The following is a 20,808-nucleotide window of genomic DNA, read 5'->3' as shown; positions in this document are numbered from 1 at the left end:
TGGTGGTGAAGGTTTACTAGTTCTGCTGATCCACTGAGAACATGTGACCTCAGTGAGAGCTCTGCTCATTCACATATTCACAAGATCCAGTTCTGCTCCAAGAAAAGTTACGAGATCAAGAAGACGGACAACTGATGGAGACATAAAGCAGTGATTAACTCTGGATCATCATCAGGATCAGTCCTCTGGAAGGTAAGACATCCAGATGTGTCAACCAGAGGAAAAAGCTCCTGACAGGAGATGAAGATCTATGAGGAGGAAGCTCAGATCACCATCAGGGGATGGAGGACCACAGGGGTCCAGGACTACAGGGATCTACTCAGGAAGAAACAAGGACATTTCCTAACATGAGGACTGATTTAAATACATTTAATGTGTTTAAATACATCTCACCTCTCTGAAGGAGAACGTTGGTCCCCTTTAAAGTTAATTAACCAGTCCCTTGACCAGTCGCTCTTCAAGGACAAACAGCTGGGAGAGTCTCTTTTCTGATGGACCCTGATTGAAGACAAAAGTTCAAAATGTAAATATTATATTTATATGAAAAAGAAGTTACACAGATAAGAATATTTAGTCTGTTTAAAAAGTATTAAACATAAATCAATTGCAGCGTTTGGATACACTCACCTATTTAAAGCAGAACGTTGGTCTCTTTTAAAGTGAATTAACTTGTCCATTGATCGGTCGCTCTTCAAGGGCACCCAGCTGGGTTCAGGTTCAGGTTCATGTCCAGGTCCAGGTTTAGGTTCAGCTCCAGATCGATTCCTGTAATAATGAGGTTTGGTGATGTGAGTCTTGAGCTCTGACATGCAGAAGAGTCAGGGACAGTTAGAAATGCTCAACTCACCTCTGAGCTTTGCTCCGACTCTCATGTTCCCCACACAGAGAGGTTTTAGAGGGAGGGACTCCCTCCTCTCCGTCCTCACACTGATCCATTCTGCTGAATTCACGTCCACATCAGCTCACACACACACCTTCATCTGCAGAGGAAACACACATCACTGATATTGCACACAGATCAGCTGATCCTGCTCTGGTTTGTTCCTGTCTTGTTTTTTTTTGCTTCTACTGAGCAGTAGAGGTCACTTGGTCCTATTTTTTTTTCTTTTTTGTATCCTTGAAATGTTGTAAAGGGTCCCAAAGTAATCAGTCTGTCCTCCACCAAGTCAGTCCACAAGGACTAACCAGCTCTAACTAACTGGAACAAGTGTGAAATAACAATGAGGTGATTCTGTGAACAGAGTTTTCACTTTAGAAACTCGAAAATCGTGTTACTATAAATGCGAGGAAGCTCAGAGGTTGATCTGCAGAGACAAAGGTTCAATGTGCAAATATAAGGAGATACAAACATGCTGTATCCAGTGCAAACTAGTAATAAATGTGATATGAGGTGTGATGATTGACAGAGTTCAGAGTCCAGAGTACTGGGTTTGTCTTGATTAAGAAGTCTTATGACCTGGGAGAAGAAACTTATTTTATGTCTCTCAGTAAAAATGTTTCAGTTAATTTTTTTATCATCACACAAATGTTTTGTTCTGGAAATTAAACGCACTAAAATTGACTGACCTAGTTGAATTTAAAACGGCACAGATAATATACAAAGCAAAGAATAATTCACTCCCTTGCAACATACAAAAACTGTTTAAGGATAGAGATGGGCAATATGAGTTAAGGGGGGAACATAATCTCAAACAACCAACAGTTAAAACAACACTTAAAAGTATGTGTATTTCAGTTACAGGGGTTAAATTGTGGAATAGCTTGCCAGATAATCTGAAACAAAGTAAAAACATCATACAGTTCAAAAATAGTTTAAAACACATCATGATTAGTAAATACCAACAAGATTAAAGGATAAGACGCAAGAGAGAGAATTATGGACTTATGCAGGTAATAATTACTGATCTTTTTGTCCTTGTTTTAATCAGGACTATTTATTTTTCCTTTTTTTCTTTTCTTACTGGTTCTTTGTTGTTACATATATTTTTTTCTTTTTGTGTTTGCTTCTTTTTTGGGTGGAAATGCTAGAAAGCATTTGTTATAGAAAGTTTAAATAATAATAATGTGAAGGTTAAAGGGTAGGCATTTATAAGCTCAGAGCTTCAGCCTACTCCTTTTCGATCCAAATGATTACACGACATGTTATGAATGAGTGTACTATATTGAGCACGTGATCGAAATAAATAAATAAATAAATAATCAGCCTGTTTTTTCTGACCCCCGTCTGCATGAACCTCTGGGGAACTTCGGTGTCAACAGTGAGGCTATTGGAAGTTCAGTCAAGAAGACTTCTGGACGAAGATACGCTATGCTAAGTGTACTGCTGACAACAAAAATAAGTTTCCCCACTGAGGGAGAAAATAAAGGATATATTATCTTATCTTAAAGAACAACTTCTTCCAGGAACCAAACTGACTTTAAAGCAGCACAACGTAACTTTCAGCTTTTGTTGATTTTGGCGTCTCCTTTGGACAAAAGCGGTAGTGCTTTACCAGTAGTGTGGAAGGGTTCCTACCATGCTCCTCAAAGTTACATAGTGCCAGTGAAGGTGATACAGACCCCCTCAGGCCATGACAGAGGTGTCATTAAACCTGTTGGAAGTTGATGTACCATCACAATAACTCTGGAAATATTATATTAAGGTGGAAAAGTTACGTAGTGTCGCTTTAATGCTGCAGACGACAGCTTAATTCTAAGAAATAAAAAAACCTCACAGTTTGATTGATGAATAAAACTAAATCAAGGCAAGGCAAGGCAAATTTATTTATATAGCACAATTCAACACAAGGTAATTCAAAGTGCTTTACATTGACATTAAAAGCGGCAAGACATAATAACAAATTCAATAACAATAACAATCAGCTGATCACCACTGTGTTTCTGATCTGTGGTTGCAGCAGCAGCTGCCTCACCAGCTTTGGACCATAAAGTGTTTTGCACCCACCACTCCAATGACGTAAAGGAAAGGTCTTAACACAAAGTTCTACCTTTGTATCTTTACTCCAAAAACTGAAAAATCATACAAAATAAAGAACCAAATCCTTAACTTTTGTAAATAAAAAAAAGTATGCTGGTCAAAAGCCTGTGTTGCTCAAAGGTCTAGTGACGTGTAAACTTTCACTGAGTTACCGTATATTTATTCTACATACAGCAGCCAATAGAAATGCAATATTCTGTTTTGTGAGTAGTCACTGGTTAGAATAAATATAAAACCAAAGTCTTACAAAAGGTATTATCTTAAACATATATCACATTTATGCCAAACGGCTCCAACAGATCCAAAATAAATCCAATAAAAATATTGTCATCTAACCATCATGTAGATTTGTTTTCATACACAAGAATGATCAAAGTCTGCAGTGAATACTTTCTCCAACCATGGAGGAGCGGAAACAAACAGGAAAGATCCTGAAGACAAATTTCAAACTTACAGTTTCTTTAAACAGTCCAAATAGTTGAAGATGAAGATTCTGCAGTCTGAACAAAACCCACTGAGACGCAACTGAACTGATCCTGGAATGAGTCAGAGCTGCACCTGTGGAGGAGGAGGAGGAGGAGGAGGAGGAGGAAGAGGAGGAGAATGGATAGATAGGAGGAGGGACAGGTGGTAGGATGAAGAGTCTAATAAATAATCTTTCTTAACTGAAAAATTAAGTTGACAATTTATATTGAAGGTTGTTAATGAATTTCAACTGAATTATTAAGTAAATGAACTGAGATTTTTTTTAGGTGTATTAATGTATTTTGGGTCACCATTGTTTGGTTCACCACAGAATAAATCCCATGATTTACTGGGCTCCTGTGTGTTTCTACCAACAATGTCCATCCAGCGGTCAGCTGTTGGGACATAGTGTGTGTGATTTCATCAGAAATGCCACTTGTGGAGTTATTCATCGAGGGCGTGACACCTGCTTCCATCATGAAGACATCCCTTACTTGTTGTTCTTGAATATCTCTGAGTTGTTGACTCCAATAAAGAATCAGGGGTTAGGGTGAGATGTATATATATATATGTATATATATATATATATATATATATATATATATATATATATATATATATATATATATATATATATATATATATATATATATCAAGCAGCCCTGTCTCATGGAGATGGGGTACCTTGAGACGGAGTCAGGTCTGGTTCTTCTAAACTTTTTATCAATTTTAAGACTCTTAACACTATGCTACCCCACTGGTGGTAGGCACTGCAGATATCTTTCAAATACTCCTTTGTTTGGTTGGATTTTGATAAGATGTGTATCTTGAGGGCCGTTCTTCCCAAGGTGTGACCTCACTTAAAAATGTCATGTGTCTTTCACTCTCCTTGGTTTAGGCGAGTCTCACTGAATTCCAATCTCCCCCCTCACAGATTCACAGACTTACGTGCGCGCTCCCGCAACTTGCGTAAGGGTTCAGGGCTGTCCCATTCCTAAAGTCGTTAAGGGTTCAGGGCTGTCCCATTCCTAAAGTTGTTAAGGGTTCAGGGCTGTCCCATTCCTAAAGTCGTTAAGGGTTCAGGGCTGTCCCGTTCCTAAAGTTGTTAAGGGTTCAGGGCTGTCCCATTCCTAAAGTCGTTAAGGGTTCAGGACTGTCCCATTCCTAAAGTCGTTAAGGGTTCAGGGCTGTCCCATTCCTAATGTCGTTAAGGGTTCAGGGCTGTCCCATTCCTAAATTTGTTAAGGGTTTAGGGCTGTCCCATTCCTAAAGTCGTTAAGGGTTCAGGGCTGTCCCATTCCTAAAGTCGTTAAGGGTTCAGGGCTTTCCCATTCCTGAAGTCATTAAGTGCACGAGGGCTCCCAGCAGATATTTTGAGCCCTTACTGCTCACTTACCGTAAGTCCGCATCTCCGCAGACTTTTGGAAAGGGAATTATCCACAGTTCATTGCGTTGTGACATAAAAGGAGGTTACCAGGGAGAATGTAAACAAAACAGGGGGCGGAGGAAAATAATTTATGTGCGACTGTGAGACAAAAGAAGTTCACCTGTAAGTATAAATACATAGCCCACTGGTGATTTAAATTCAGAAACTGTTGTCCCGTGATGATTTTTCAACGGCCCTATTATTTCCTTTACAAACAGGGAGCGAGGTAACTTCAGGTTTAACCCTGGGTTTTCAGGACTACGACGGTGGTTCACTTCTCACCGGGGTACATCGCCATGGTAACTTATGCTGAACCGCTAACCTGCTCCGGAGCAGGTTATGTTCGAGATACAGATCGCTGCGATGCTTTATACAGATCGGTATAAAAGCATCGCCGACTGACCAATCAGCTCTCTTGGAAAATGGCATGCCCTTTCGAAGAGAATCCAGTGGAGCTCGGTGCGCGGATCGTTAGAGGAAAAAAAAAAGAGTGGGCTGACTTTCAACAAAAATTGAATTAGTCAAGAAACTAAGCAATTCCTTTCATACCCAAGTATCAACGCTTTATCATTTCTTTTCTCCTGACAGAGAGGTATGCGAGTACGTTTGTCTTTGCTGTAGATACCCTCACTCCGTCTTTCTAAGAAAACTACTTTTGCAAATAAACCTTTATGTACAACTGTAATATACTGTAGAAACAAGGTATGAGTCATTTGAGAGAGGATGAAATGTCAGACCTCGTTTAATTTGAACACGACATGAACTTTTAATTTCAAGTCTAAATATTAAGTTAAATCACAGTGTAATTTATCCTTTGCTCTTCGCTACTGAAATAAGCGGCTCTGACAGCGGACTTCTCCATGCTTCCGATTGGTCATGCGCTGAAAACACCGCCCCTTTTATGTGCACGCGCTCATATCCAGATTGGAGAAACCTGGGTTGATATACCGAGTTGATAACCGCCGTCGTGTGACCGCTTAGCGTGATTGCAATTGTCCGGGTTAGTGAATCTGGATAAGGAAAAGATATCCTGGGTATGTTGAACTTGCTTCGTAGTACAGGCCCCTGGGGTCCGTTTCACAAAGCAGGTTCAACAAACTCTGAGTCTAATCCTGAACTCTTAGTTGATCTACTCTGAGATCGGAAACTCTGAGTTTTCGGTTCCAGAACAGCGGATTTGAGTTAATTTACTCAATTCTAAGTAGTTTCACCTGGAGTTACGCGCGTGCGCCACAACTATCAAAAGCCAGTATCTATAGAGCCCTGATACAACGATTCACCATGGCAACCGGGGACAACAACGGCAAAAGATCCACATACTTTTTCTTTTTTTTTAAAACTTTATTTAACATTTCAATTTACAAAATCCCTTTGAGGAAACATTAGTTTGCATCTGAAGATCCACATACTTCACGCCATGTCCTTTTTCACCCGAATGGAATTAGAGATTTTAATGCGCGCATACGGCGAATCTGAACATGTTTTTCGAAAAAAAAGAGTAACACCGCAGCACAGAATATAATGTAAAATTAATTTAACAGATCTCCACATCATTCACCTGCAATCCTGTGGAACTCCTTGATTGCTTGGACAGGTTTATGTAGGCTTGCCACCCGTCCCTTGAAATACGGAATTGTTCCGTAATTGGGAATTAAAAGTTGCGTTCCGTATTGAACCAATACAGACACATATTAAGCCAGGGGTCTCCAACCCTGGTCCTGGAGAGCACCTATCCAGCATGTTTTAGATATTTCCCTGCTTCAGAACACCATGATACAAGGAGCTGTGTCAGCAACAGAACTGTCCAGACCTTGATGACAAGTTAATGACGACCATTGATTAGAATCAGGTGTGTTCATGCAGGGAGACACCTAAAACATGCTGGATAGGTCTCTCCAGGGGCCTGTACTACGAAGCAAGTTCAACATATCCAGGATATCTTTTCCTTATCCAGATTCACTAAGCGGGACAATTGCAATCACGCTAAGCGGTCACACGACGGTGGTTATCAACTCGGTAGATCGACCCAGCTTTCTCCAATCTGGATATGAGCGCGTGCACATACAAGGGGCGGTGTTTTCAGCGCATGACCAATCGCAAGCATGGAGAAGTCCGCTGTCAGAGCCGCTTATTTCAGTAGCGAAGAGCAAACTATAATTTTACGGAAATATGATGAGTATAGGCATATAATACAGGCAAAAAGCAACACAGTTGCAGCTGCAAAATGCAGGAAAGACAGCTGGCAAAAGATCGCTGACTGTATAAATGTGTAAATTCATAGGGATATAAACATATATTTGAATATTCTGGGAATCTTAATCTTAAACTGTAAACCATGATCAGCAATATTAAAATAATAAAAGGCTTGCAATATTTCAGTTGATTTGTAATGAATCCAGAATGTATGACATTTTTTTGTTTTTGTGTTTGCATTACAGAAAATCACAATATTCTAATTTTCTGAGACAGTCCTATATTGGTTCTATAAGTATTGTTGTTGACCGATAACTTGTGCTGATGCTGAACCAAAGAATTGGGTTTTTTTATTTATTTTATTTTATTTTTTATTTTTTCAGGAGGGGGGTGTTTAGTATTTTAAAGTGACTTCTCAGAATGTTCGAGGGACGAAATTGAAAATCCCTTTTTTGCTATCCCCTTACAAATGCATCTTCTTTTTGATTTCTTCTTGATTTATTTATTTAATTGGTATTAGTTTTGGATTGACTGTACATCGGATTTTGGGTGATGATTTGTTTTATTTATTCATTGATTGATTTATTTTTTATTTTCTCCTCCACCTCTTTTTTCTTTTTTTCCTTTTTTCTTGATTTTTTTGGATCGTTCATACAGGGAAAGCAAAGGGGTTTTGGTGGCCCTGAATACGCGTTCTGTTCGGAGGGATCCTCTCACGATCCGCGCACCAAGCTCCACTGGATTCTCTTCGAAAGGGCATGCCATTTTCCAAGAGAGCTGATTGGTCAGTGGGCGGTGCTTTTATACCCGGCGATCTGTATCTCGAACATAACCTGCTCCGGAGCAGGTTAGCTGTTCAGCATAAGTTACCATGGCGATGTGCCCCGCTAAGAAGTGAACCACCGTCGTAGTCCTGAAAACCCAGGGTTAAACCTGAAGTTACCTCGCTAACCCCAAATCCCGCTTTGTAGTACAGGCCCCAGGACCGGAGTTGGAGACCCCTGTATTATGCTCTTATTTATTCATGTAATAATATACAGGTGGAGGTCGGAAAATTTGAATATATTGCAAAACTTAATTCGTAGTAAATTCAACTTAAGGTGAAACAAATATTAGTTCCCACTACATGCAAAGTGAGATATTTCAAGCCTTTATTTGTTATAATTTTGATGATTAGCCTAGCGCTCACAGTTTATGAAAACTGAAAAAAATCTCAAAAGATTAGAATATATTATGAAATCAAACAATTCAATCGTCAAAATTATAACAAATAAAGGATTAACATATATTGCTTTGCCTGTAATGAGACTATGTATAATGTACATGTATTACGTGGTCTGATAACCATCTCCCGACGAATATTTAATTCTCTGCGCATTAATGCTGCACCTTCATCAATTGTGTCTTCATCAAAAGGACATGCCGTGTTCGTGAAAATGGACTTCTAATATATATACTGACTCTGTTTTTAATGACAGACGGCAGAACTTCGCCAAAACTCGCCTGCTGACTGAATGAATGAGGAAATCAAATGTGCGTGTGTCTCTGAAAGAGGCGGAGACGCAAAAAAACTCCAGGTTCATTGATATATAAACCTGGTCCCGACCAGGTTAGATTCAGAGAGTCTGTTACTACGGTAACTGACCCAGAGCTTAAGTTACATCTCTTTGTGAAACAGGCTAGAGTTACCTCTCTTTCTCTGGTTTGAGTTACCTCCCTTTGTGAAACGGAAAACTCAGAGTTTCCCTCATTTCAGGGTTAACAGACTCAGAGTTTTCACTAAACCTGCTTTGTGAAACGGACCCCTGGACAGGATGAACACCTATGCACGGCTTCTGTCCCTGGATGTGTCATTTGATGAAGCCAAGACCAGTGAAATAACAAACTGGATCAAAATGACGTGATTGAGGAAGTTGAGGATAAAGGACAAAAGTGCATCTCCACTTTTCAACTTCATTTGATGACATTTCTCTCTCGACATTGTTTTCTGAGCTAAATGCTGGTTGTACTGATCACGCTGTACCAATAATCTGCATCACTGACAACTTTCTTCTTGTTGATGCACTAAAGTCTTTTTTTATTTGTGTTTTTATTATTATTATGATAGATTGTTCACTCTTGGGTTTATGTTGAGCTTTTATAACTCACCACCAGGGGGCACTGCTGCTCTTTCTACTTATGGAGAGTGTAATATAATATTCCAGAATTATAAACAATAAAATAAGTCATCCATCTAAAATGAAAACTTAATTACATTTTCATGATTATTTTTGACTTGATATGAGTTGAGGTAAAAAGACATTTACTTCTAAACGGATCTCTGATATAAAAGGGTTAAATCCAAAGTCTGTCCTCTTCCTGGAATCTGATCCCGATGATCCCGACGTAGATGGAGAAAGTTTAACAACATGGAGCTGCAGATTAACTTTACAAAGAGAATGTGAGTGAAGAAGAAACAGACGGGGAAAAAGGACGTGTGAGAGAGGCTTTGTAGATTAACTAAATAAACTGTCATGCTTAAAGAAACTTCAGCAAATACTAACAGCTCTTTATTTGCACCGTGGAGACGGCAAGTTATCAACAGCAACAAATAATACGATTTTAAGAAGGAACAGGGATTCAAACAAACTCATTGCAGAAATTTAAATAAAAAGTATACAACCACATTGTTCCCTCTGCGTCAAGTTGACGGAGAAGCATAAATCCGGGTTGAACCTGCAACCCTTGTGGGGAGGGGATTAGGCTCATCAGCCACAGGAGGTGGTGGTTGGACTTCTGCGGGTTCTTCTTCTGTGGGTCAGACAGGAGTGGACAGCTGGCCCCGGAGGACGACAACATGAACTTCATTTGTCACGAGTCACCAGACTTCTCCTCCGGGTGATTTTTCATGTGACTCAGCAAATCAATTCTGCAGCTAAAACCTTTGTTGCACGTTTTGCACAAATATCGCTTCTCGCCCGTGTGTGTGGTTATGTGGCTTTTAAGAACTGATGATTCACTAAAGGTTTTTCCGCAGGTGTTGCACAGGTTCGGCCTTTCACCAGTGTGGGTCCTCGAGTGACTCACCATGGTGGAACGTAGCCTGTAACTTTTTCCACATGTTTTGCAGATGTAGGGCTTCTCGCCTGTGTGCGTGTATATGTGGCGTTTAAGAAGTGATGATCTAGTAAAGCTTTTGCCGCAGGTGTTGCACAGGTACGGCTTTTCGCCGGTGTGGATCCTCGAGTGACTCACCATGGTGGAACGTAGCCTGTAACTTTTTCCACATGTTGTGCAAATGTAGGGCTTCTCGCCCGTGTGTGTGGTTACGTGCTGTTTAAGATTTGATAATGTAGTAAAGGTTTTGTTGCAGGTGTTGCACAGGTACGGCCTTTCGCCAGTGTGGATCTTCACGTGATCCATTAAATAACGACTTTTACTGAACTCTGTCCTGCAGGTTCTGCAAGAAAACACCTTCTTCCCCGTGTGGGTCCTGGTCAGCTTTGATTTACAGTTGCTGTCTGACGGGACAGCAGCATCTTCGTGGTCACTGTGTCGTCTCATTGGCTCCGGATCTGCAGTTTTACTGGATTCTGAGCGTAAACTTTCAGTCCCTTCCTCATCTTTGTTTTGAGCTTCAGGAGAAGTGTGCAACAGCAGCTGGACACAGTTTGGTCCTGGTTCACCAACTTTCACATCAGCGACATTGACCAATGAGACATCCACCTCTACGTCGTTGTCCTTCATATCCTGACGACTGGAGTCTTCCTCCAGTTCTACAGTCTGTGGATGTCCTGGTTCCTCCTGGTCCGGCCTGCAGCTCCTCTCCAGGTTATCGAGGTGCTGGTCACTGAAAACCCCGTCCTCCTTCCCCTTACAAACATTTTCTTGTGGGAGTTCTGGAATTACAAAAAGATAGGATTTTAACAAGTCAAAAGTGCTTCCCAGTGTTGATTGTTTGGTTGTATGTGTGAGGTTTAAAGTTTGTCCTGAACCTTCGGTCTTCCCCTTCATCTATGTAGTATATTTGAAAACAAGTGCTTTACTCTGTGTGACCATTAGGCGGCACTGTGACAGTACTCGTGTTTCTGCGTTGGTAACGAGACAGTTGAAGAATAAAGTTGTTGTTCTAGAAATGGCTTCTTCCGCATCATATATAACATGGTGTCAGAGTAAAAACTTGAAGGAAAACAAAGATAGGAAGGCAAAATGGAGCAGATGAAACCTCCGACCTCCTTAAATTTAGGAGGAAATCTAGCAGAAAATTGGAGAGTCTGGATCCAGAGATTTGAACTGTTTCTTGTCGCCAGCGGAATAGACAAAAAATCTGATTCAGTGAAAAGAGCCCCATTCCTACATGTGGCCGGGGACGAAGCATTTAAAGGTATATAAAAATTTTGACTTCGATGAAGACGTAGATGACTATGATACACTGAAAGAACTTTTCCGCCAACATTGTGAGCCAAGGAAAAATGTGACGTATTTGAGACACCTATTCTTTATTCGAGTGCAAGGAAAATCAGAGACTGTTTATGCATATCTGACTGGTTTAAAAAACAAAGTGAAAGACTGCGAGTTTGAGCACCTCACCGACCCACTGATACGAGATAGAATCGTCCGTCCGTCCGTCCGTCCGTCCGTCCGTCCGTCTGTCTGCCAGCCAGCCAAACTGCCCGGAGAGACAGGGCTGCCCCGGGCGCCGACGTGGGCAGGTGCACCCGCCCCCACAAAAGCGGCCCTCCAGGACCAGAGGACCGTCCCGCCGCAGAGGCAGCGGGGCGCTTCTCTGATTGTCAACAAGTTTTGAAAGTCAAGCTGGACACTGGGGCTGATTGCAACGTAATTTCTATGAAAGACCTCAGAAAGCTGAGACTGGATAAAAAAGTGAGCAAATCTCACTCCAAGCTTGTTGCTCATGCAGGACACCACATTCCAGCCAAAGGTAAGTCATGTTGACATGTCAGTACAAAGATAAAAAAGTATGACATGGAGTTTGAGGTCATAAAGAACAAAGCACCTGCATTTCTAGGAGGAGAGTCATGTGAGAAAATGGGGCTTGTCAAAAGATTGCATGCGCTTAAAAAAGAGAGTGACATTCTAAGTGAATAAGAGGATTTATTCACTGGATCAGGCTGCATACCAGGAGTATATCACATTTAGACGAATCCAGATGTCACTCCAGTAGTACACGCTCCCAGGAAAGTACCTGTCGCGCTAAAAGATAAAAATTTAAACAGAGCTGAATAGAATGGTTATCACCCCTAAGTTTTCCAAACAGAAATAACCTACAGATTGGGTCAATAGTATGGTGACTGTAACAAAACCCAACAAAGTTCGGATCTGTATTGACCCAGAGGACCTGATACTTTTCAGTTGTAGACGCTAACCAAGGATTTTGGCAAATCAAATTGGACCAAGAAAGCTATCACCTGTGTACATTCAACACGCCATGTGGGGATACAGGTTTGAAAGGCAGGTTTTTCTATTGCATAGCCAGACATCTAGAAGGGCTAGAGGGTGTAGTCAATGTAATAGATGACATCCTGGTCTGTGGAGAGAGCATAGAGCAGCATGATCGCCGCTTGAAACAACTGCTGGACCGCCTAAGAAGCGTCAATATGAAACTGAATAAAAGTAAGTGGAAGATAAGGATGACAGAAATCAGTTACATTGGACATGTGCTCAGTGAGAAAGGACTCAAGCCTGATCCTGAAAAAGTTAGAGCCATACAAAACATTCCTGCACCAGAGGACAAAGCTGCCCTCCAGAGGTTCACAGGGTTACTGCAGTACCTCTCTAAATTCATCCCTAACCTTTCAGACCTGAGTGCTCCACTAAGGAAGCTGGAAGGGAATGTGGACTGGCACTGGGGGTCACAGCAAAAACAGAGTTGTGACAAACTGAAAGCTCTCGTCGGCCAAGCACCAGTACTCAAGAACTATGATGTCAGAAAGCCAGGTATGGAAGACATGTCCGTGAAGAAAGTGATCATAAGCCGCTGGAGGTGGTATTAAAAAAATAAATAAATAAATCACTCCTCAGCCAGTCTACAAAGAATGCTCATGAGACTACAAAAGTACATTCTTGAGGTCAAGTACAAACCAGGCAAGGAGATGCATATTGCTGATGCTTCAAGCAGAGCATTTCTAAAAGAGCACCATGAGAAACTCCTTGATGAAGAGCTGGAACTCAAGGTTAGTAGTACCACACACATTGAGAAGTGAAATTCTCAGGAAAATCCACGAGTCACATATGGGCATGGTTAAGTGTAAGGAGCGAGCCTGTGATGTACTGTACTGGCCGGGCACGATGAAACAGATAGAAGAAGACGTGGCTCAGTGTGCTGTACGTAACACACACAAGAACAATAATCCCAGAGAGCCACTTATATCACATCCAGTGCCTGAGAGAGCATGGGCAAAGATAGGTGTGGATTTGTTTCACTTCAAGGATGCAGAGTATTTATTGTGTGTGGATTATTTTTCAAAGTTTCCAGAGATCATCAAACTGAATGGAACCACAAGCAAACACATCATCATTGGGCTGAAGTCTATATTTGCAAGGCATGGTGTGCAAGATGAGTTGTTCTCCGACAATGGCAGACAGCTGGTGAGCCAAGAGATGGTGGACTTCAGTGCTGAGTGGGGTTTCAAACACACCTCTTCAAGTCCCACTTTCCCGCAGTCAAATGGCCAAGTTGAGAGAGCAGTTCAGACAATAAAAAACATGCTGACAAAAGCACAGGGCAGTGCTGGTGACCCGTACCTGGCACTGCTTGAATACCGGAACACACCACTGAGTGGGGTTGGACTCTCACCTGCTCAGATGCTCATGGGAAGAAGGCTCAAATCAAAGTTACCTGTGACAAAGTCATTATTGCAGCCAGCTTTCTATAAAGATGCCAGGAGCCACCTCGTGCATAGACAACAAAGACAGAAACAATATTTTGATCAAGGAACCAGGACACTGTCTGACCTCCAAGTTGGTGAAAATGTGCGGGTTAGACAAGGCAACAAGTGGGAACCTGTGGTAGAGAAACACATTCAGCCCAGGTCATACATTATCAAAACCACAAGAGGAGAAATGTACAGGAGAAATCACAGACACCTGCTCAAAACTAGAGATGCACCGATTGATCGGCCACTGATCGGGATCAGGCCTATAATGCCCCTATCGGTTTTGATCGGAGATCGGAAAATAGTTCAGAGCGGGTCAATCTGATGACGTTTACAACAACAAACACCGCCCGCTCGGGCATTCCTGCATCTCAGACCGAGCTGTCCTGAGGGGGCGTGGCCGGCCTCGTTGGTAGAGCAGTTTTACAATGTCCGAAAAGGACAACAAATTTTGTTGTCCATTAAGCATTCTGATAAAACATCAATTTGTAGTATCCCAGTCAAAAATAAAGTTGTTTACTTGGGTATTACAATAACTAAGGACCAACAAAAAAGAACTTAAATAACACATTTAAGATAAATTGGTTGAAACAATTCTTTAAAAATCCTTACTCTATCTGGAATGTCTACCCTTCCATATTCTGTCAAAACTGGGTGGATTAAACTTTTTATTTACCTGTAACTACAATATTGATAAAATCCCGATAAAAATGTCTTCCTTTCACCGTCAGGCCTTCCTGTCATGGTCTCTTATTTTCAAACACAACTTTTCACCCCACAAATACCTCATATGGAACAACAAAGACATATTGTTCAAACATAAATCCCTATTTATTGAGTACTGGTTTAATAACAACATTGTATATGTAGCTCAGTTGTTTAACAGGGACGGTCTTCTCTACTCCTATAATGAGTTTCTAGCAGAATACAATATTCCTGTGTCACCTGGCGACTTTGCAAAAGTATTTGGAGCAATCCCTTCTGGTGTTTGCATGTTTTTTAGATCTCAACCAAGAGTGGAAACCCAACAATTATCCCTGTTATCATTGACTGATACTCCAATTGTCAAAATCTGTTTGTCCTGTAACCATGGTAAGAACAATAAGTTGATTAGATTCTTGTTTAGACAGGATGTCACCACAGTTCCTTATGTGGTCTCACACTGGAATAGGTACATGGATCATATTGGCTGGAAAAAGGTCTGGCTCTTACCCAACCGATACCTGTTGACCAACAAAGTTAGAGAAATATCGTTTAAAATAATTCATAGATTTTATCCTTCTAATGATCATATTGTCAAAAGGTTTGAAATAGACATTGATGTGAAATTTGCTTTCTGTTCTGTAAATATTGAAACAATTACTCATTTATTTTGGCTCTGCCCCATTGTCCAAAACCTCTGGATTGATATATGTAATTTTATTGTTAACAATATTCAACAAGAATTTAAGTTGTTTTGGAGGGATGTGCTGTTTGGACTCTTTGACTTTGACAGGATTAAGGCAAAACCCAATGAAACATTCATTATTAACCTCTTCATACTGTTGGCAAAATTTCACATTCACAAATGTAAATTTACACATAGAAAACCCTCTTTTGTTGCTTATTACAATGAACTCAAACAGGTTTTTTGCCAGTGTCATCTCACATCTTACACGGAGCCACTGTGATCTGCATCTTTTCTACAAAATAAACAATTAAGTCTAAAGAAATGTATGGATCTGGTTAAATACAAAACAGCGCAAATAATGTTCAAAGCAACGAATAATCTACTACCATCTAATTTTAGAAAACATAAAGTAGGAACAACAATGTGCAGCATGTGCATATGGAACTGTGGAGACTCTGTGGAACAGTTTGGAGCTGGAAATGAAAAGGTACCAACATAAATCTGTTTAAAAAGAGATACAAACAATTATTTATAAACAGGTACAGGGGGTTTCAAAAGTATTCACCCCCCTTGGATTTTTATTTATTTTGTTACATTTCAACCTGTAATTGAAATATTTTTTGAATCTGAATTGTATGTGATGGATCTGCACAAAATAGTCTAAGTTGGTGAAGTGAAATGAGAGAAATATCTATAAAACAATAATTAAAAAAAATAAAACATTTAACATTAGCATGGAAGAGGAAATGGGGTAACGAGTGTGAGAAACAAATAAAATAGAGAAAAAAATGGTAAATTATACTTGCTTAAGATATGTTTAGATATTTATGTGGATATTTATGTAGTATATATTATATGTTGAGAGGGATAGTTATTATGTAATATATATTATATATTTATTAGGTATGTAGCATATATATATTTATAGGGATATTTATGTAGTTATATAGTGTATATTTATATAGATTTATAAAATATTTGTATTTTCTATATATTGATATAATATTCATGTAATATTCATATTTTCTATATACTTATATGGATAATTATGTGGTAATAGGCATGTTTTACATAGTATTTATATAGACTATATTTATATGGATATTGTGTAGATATAATAATAGCAATAATGTAAATTCATAGAGTTATAAAGGGGTAGGAACTAGGAAAAAGTGTAGACTTCTTCCTACTCCTTTTTTCCAACATATGTGAATATGAAGATGTTAATGTTTATTTTTTATATACATGTTCGAAATAAAAATTCATCCATTCATTCATTCATAAAGTGTGAAATATCAGTCTGGTCCAGAGTGTGAATGGAGCATGAAAGGCAGCACCAAGTAAACAGAACAACAAGTTAGTTCGGGATGTTTCCGAATCCCACATCAGCAGCTGCTTGAGCTGCTGCTTGAGTTTCCCATTTAGTTGGTTTGCTTCATCACCACGGCTTTTAACTGGAAACAAAGGGATCTTGTAGGAGTCATACTCATGTGTTCATTCATTCAACTTTCCAGGGTTACGTACCGACTCTGTGGAGTCTGATTTCAGGTTTCCAGGCGAGGTCCAACAGTCTGCGCTGACGGTCGAGCTCGGTTGCTCGGTGCCCCTAGGAAAGAGACAGAGGGCCCAACCAAACCCCCTGGTATGCTAGATTTGGACTTTTCCCCAGATCTGGAGATGTTGCAAAAACAGGACTCCACACTGAAACAGTGGTTCGACAAGGTGACAGAGGTTGAGGGGGTCAAGCAGGGTAACTCAGGCTGGCTAGATGAGGCTACCTATGTGCTTAAAGAAGGACTGTTGTACCAGCGGAAGGGAAATACTGAGACTTTAGCACTTCCACAGCAGTTCAGGAATAAAGTCATGGAGCTTGGTCATTCTATCCCATGGGCCGGTCACATGGCGTTCCAAAAGACCCTCAATAGAATTGGAGGTCAGTTTGTTTGGCCGGGGATGTATAGCCAAGTCTCCCAGTTCTGCAGTTCTTGTGAAACATGCCAGCTCACCTCAGCTAAAGGAGTAGCACGTGCCCAACTACAGTCTTTACCAATCATAGACACTCCGTTTGAGAGAATAGGCATGGACATTGTGGGACCCTTAGAGAGAAGCTCCTCAGGTCATCACTATATATTGGTGATTTGTGACTACCCAACCCGTTACCCAGAAGCTTTTCCTCTTAAAACCATCAAGGCCCAACAGGTAGCAAACTGTCTCTTACAGTTCTTTTCCAGGGTAGGCATCCCTAAGGAGGTCCTCACAGACTGTGGGACAAACTTTCTGTCAAAGCTATTGGGGCAGGTGTATCAAGTGTTAGGAGTAAAGGGCATTAAGACCACCCCTTACCACCCCCAGACGGACGGTCTGGTTGAACGCTACAACCAAACACTGAAAAACATGCTGCGCAAGTTTGTCTCACACACAGGTGCTGATTGGGACCAGTGGCTGCCGTACCTGTGGTTCGCCTACCGAGAAGTTCCACAAGCATCGACAGGATTTTCCCCATTTGAACTTTTGTATGGCCGCCAAGTGAGGGGGCCATTGGACCTGCTGAAGGACTATTGGGAGAGCCCAAAGCCAGAAAGTGACAATGTGGTGGCATATGTGGTCAAAATGAGGGAGAAACTGGAGGAAATGACAGCACTGGTACAGGAGAACATGAGGTCGGCTCAGCAAAACCAGAAGGTCTGGTATGATCGGAAGGCCAGAGAGAGGGTCTTCAAGCCTGGCCAAAAGGTGCTGTTACTGTTGCCAACCAGTGACAGCAAGTTGCTGACAAAAGGGCATGGGCCATATGAAGTCTCCAAACAAGTGGGTAAGGTCACTTATGAACTGTATATGCCAGAAAAGCGGAAAAAGTACCAGAACTATCATGTTAACCTGCTTAAAGAGTTCCAGGGTCGGCCGGAGCCTGTGATCCAACAATTGTTTGTGCGGGCTGTTCAGGATGAGGACACAAATGAGAAATTTTTTCCGACAAACACCACTGCAGCAGAACCCCTGGAGGTTGATGTGTCGCATCTGTCTCCTACTCAGCAGGCAGAGGTCAGGCCACTACTGAACCCAGAACTTTTTAAGGAGACACCAGGGTTCACCTCGTTGGTCCAGCACAACATACGGCTGATGGAAAATGTTCCAGTCCGGCAGAAGAGCTACAGGATCCCGGAGCGATTGATTCCTGTTCTGCAAAAAGAGATCAAGCTGATGTTGGAGCTGGGGATAATCGAGGTTTCCTGTAGTGAGTGGTGTAGTCCTATTGTGCTCGTGCCAAAGAAAGATGGTTCTCTCAGATTCTGCATTGACTTCAGATACCTGAATACAGTTTCTAATTTTGATCCCTACCCCATGCCCCGAATTGACGATCTGGTGGAGAGAGTGGGCAGAGCTCAGTACATCACCACGCTGGACCTGAGCAAAGGCTACTGGCAGCTAGCCTTGGCACCAGAGGCTAGGGAACTGACCGCTTTCAGGACGCCTTTTGGGATGTATCAGTTCAGGGTCATGCCATTTGTGCTCCAGGGGGCGCCAGCCACATTCCAAAGACTGATGGACCACGTGCTGAGGGATGTTGGTGACTTTTCGGCAGCGTATTTGGATGACGTGGTGGTTTTCAGCCAGTCTTGGGAGGAGCACAGGTTCCACCTACAACAAGTCCTACAGAGAATCCAAGCAGCTGGCCTGACAATTAACCCTAGCAAGTGTGCTGTGGCACAGAGGGAAGTAGCTTACCTTGGTTACATCATTGGGTTTGGGAAGATCAAGCCACAACTGGGGAAGGTTGAGGCCATCCATTCTTTCCCGGTCCCCACCACGAAGAGGAAGGTTAAAAGTTTCTTGGGCTTGGTCGGTTGGTACAGGAAGTTTGTGCCTCACTTTGCCGACAGGTCAATGGCATTGAATGACCTGACCAAAGCCTCAGCACACAACATAGTGCGATGGACAGAGGAGTGTGGCAAAGCCTTCCAAGACCTCAAGGATGCAGTCTGTGCTTACTCAGTGCTCCACAGTCCGGATTTCGACAAGCCTTTTACCCTGCAGACAGATGCTTCTGGAGTCGGCCTGGGAGCGGTGCTGCTGCAGGAGGTGGAGGGAGAGAGCAGACCGGTGGTGTTCTTGAGTTGGAAACTGTTGGACAGGGAGACAAGATAATCGACGGTGGAGAAGGAGTGCTTGGCGATGAAGTGGGCGATTGACACCCTCAGATATTATCTGCTGGGACGACATTTTTGGTTGGAGACTGACCACCGAGCTTTGCAGTGGCTGCACCGCATGAGGGATGCCATCATGCGTATTGCAGGGTGGTACCTGGCCCTGCAGCCATATGACTTCACGGTTCAGTATAGGTCAGGGAAGTTCAATGTGGTGGCAGACTGTCTGTCAAGGATGTCTGAGGACTAAGGTACTGTTCTCCTTCGGGAGAGGGGGGAGGAAATGTAACGAAGCGCATTTCGTTACTTGTACATTTTGCACATGTGGGTTATTTTCTGTGGCACAATAATGAACATGAATAACGGCACTTTGCACTTTAGTCACGATAGCACTTTATTTACCAAGGCTTGCACAGTACAGTTTGCACATTGCGTATTTGCACAGTTTATTGAAGATAATTAATTGAAGATACAGATATTGAACTTGCTGTATTTATTGTATATTTTATTGAAGTTATTTATTAGGTGATTGCATGCCTTCGGGCAGGTGTGGCACTCGGCACTCGGCTCCGCCTGCAAGAGAGTAGAGCAAAGTTGAGCTTCAACAGAAGACTGTGTAATTGCAAGTATAAGTCTGAAGCGTGTGCAGAATATTGATGAATATGTGTGGTGCAATATCGTGTGGGATAAGTGGGAATGCTGTGTGTGTACGAAGTTGTTTGTGTTAACACTTACCTGTCTGGTCCTGTGTCTGCTCCAGGGTGCGCGTCCAAAAGATCCCCCCGGGTGCATGGGCACGGTGATAAAGGTTCCGGAAGAGACCAAGTGGCCGGATAGGAAAGGGGGGGAATTCTTAAAGTGTTAATGGTTTTGCTTATTTATTGTAAATATATTTTATAGGTATTGGCTGGAGTAAATCAGTAACAGAGAAGTAGTGGAGCTTAGAAGCTAAAGGTAAAGGGGAAAGTGTCACTTGCTAAATTAGCCATTGGACAATATTTTAAGTTTACCTCTGTAGTGGAAGAATCTAGTGTAGGTGATTGGGAGCACAGTATAAAAGGCACCATTTTACATCTGACTGGTGGACTGATCGAACCTATGGTACTAAGCTACATCTTGCCTGTTACTGTCATCAACGTGAGTGAATAAAAAAAATGTGAATCTGGGGAAACCTGACCATCTCGTCAACCTTTGTTCAACATCATCCAGCCGCTCACGGGTCACCTCTCACATACATATATTATTAATGTATCAATATAATATAATTACATAATATATATTAATATAAACATCCGTGGAATGCACGGACACGGCTGTGACGTCAGCTGTGACGTCAC

General features: G+C 41.6%; 1 protein-coding gene across 4 annotated transcripts in view; it reads right to left on the bottom strand.

The window, feature by feature from the left end:
- The window catches only part of LOC133440386 (NLR family CARD domain-containing protein 3-like), a 290,643-nt gene that overhangs the window by 233,400 nt on the left and 36,435 nt on the right, over positions 1–20,808 (bottom strand). For 3 of the 4 annotated variants that reach the window (XM_061717643.1, XM_061717642.1, XM_061717644.1), the window contains exons 2-4: positions 848–980; positions 628–765; positions 394–498 (exon numbers count right to left, since the gene is read on the bottom strand). In XM_061717643.1, coding sequence (XP_061573627.1) covers positions 394–498; positions 628–765; positions 848–936 — 332 coding nt within the window. In that variant the 5' untranslated portion in view covers positions 937–980. Of the gene's footprint in view, positions 1–393; positions 499–627; positions 766–847; positions 981–3,431; positions 3,512–20,808 lie in introns of those variants that run through there. The other variant, XM_061717640.1, reaches the window with a different exon arrangement.

This window comes from Cololabis saira, chromosome 3 (assembly GCF_033807715.1).
Source record: "Cololabis saira isolate AMF1-May2022 chromosome 3, fColSai1.1, whole genome shotgun sequence".
Lineage (NCBI taxonomy): Eukaryota > Metazoa > Chordata > Actinopteri > Beloniformes > Belonidae > Cololabis > Cololabis saira.
Note: the sequence above shows the minus strand (reverse complement) of the source record. Positions and strands in the feature narration are given on the sequence as shown.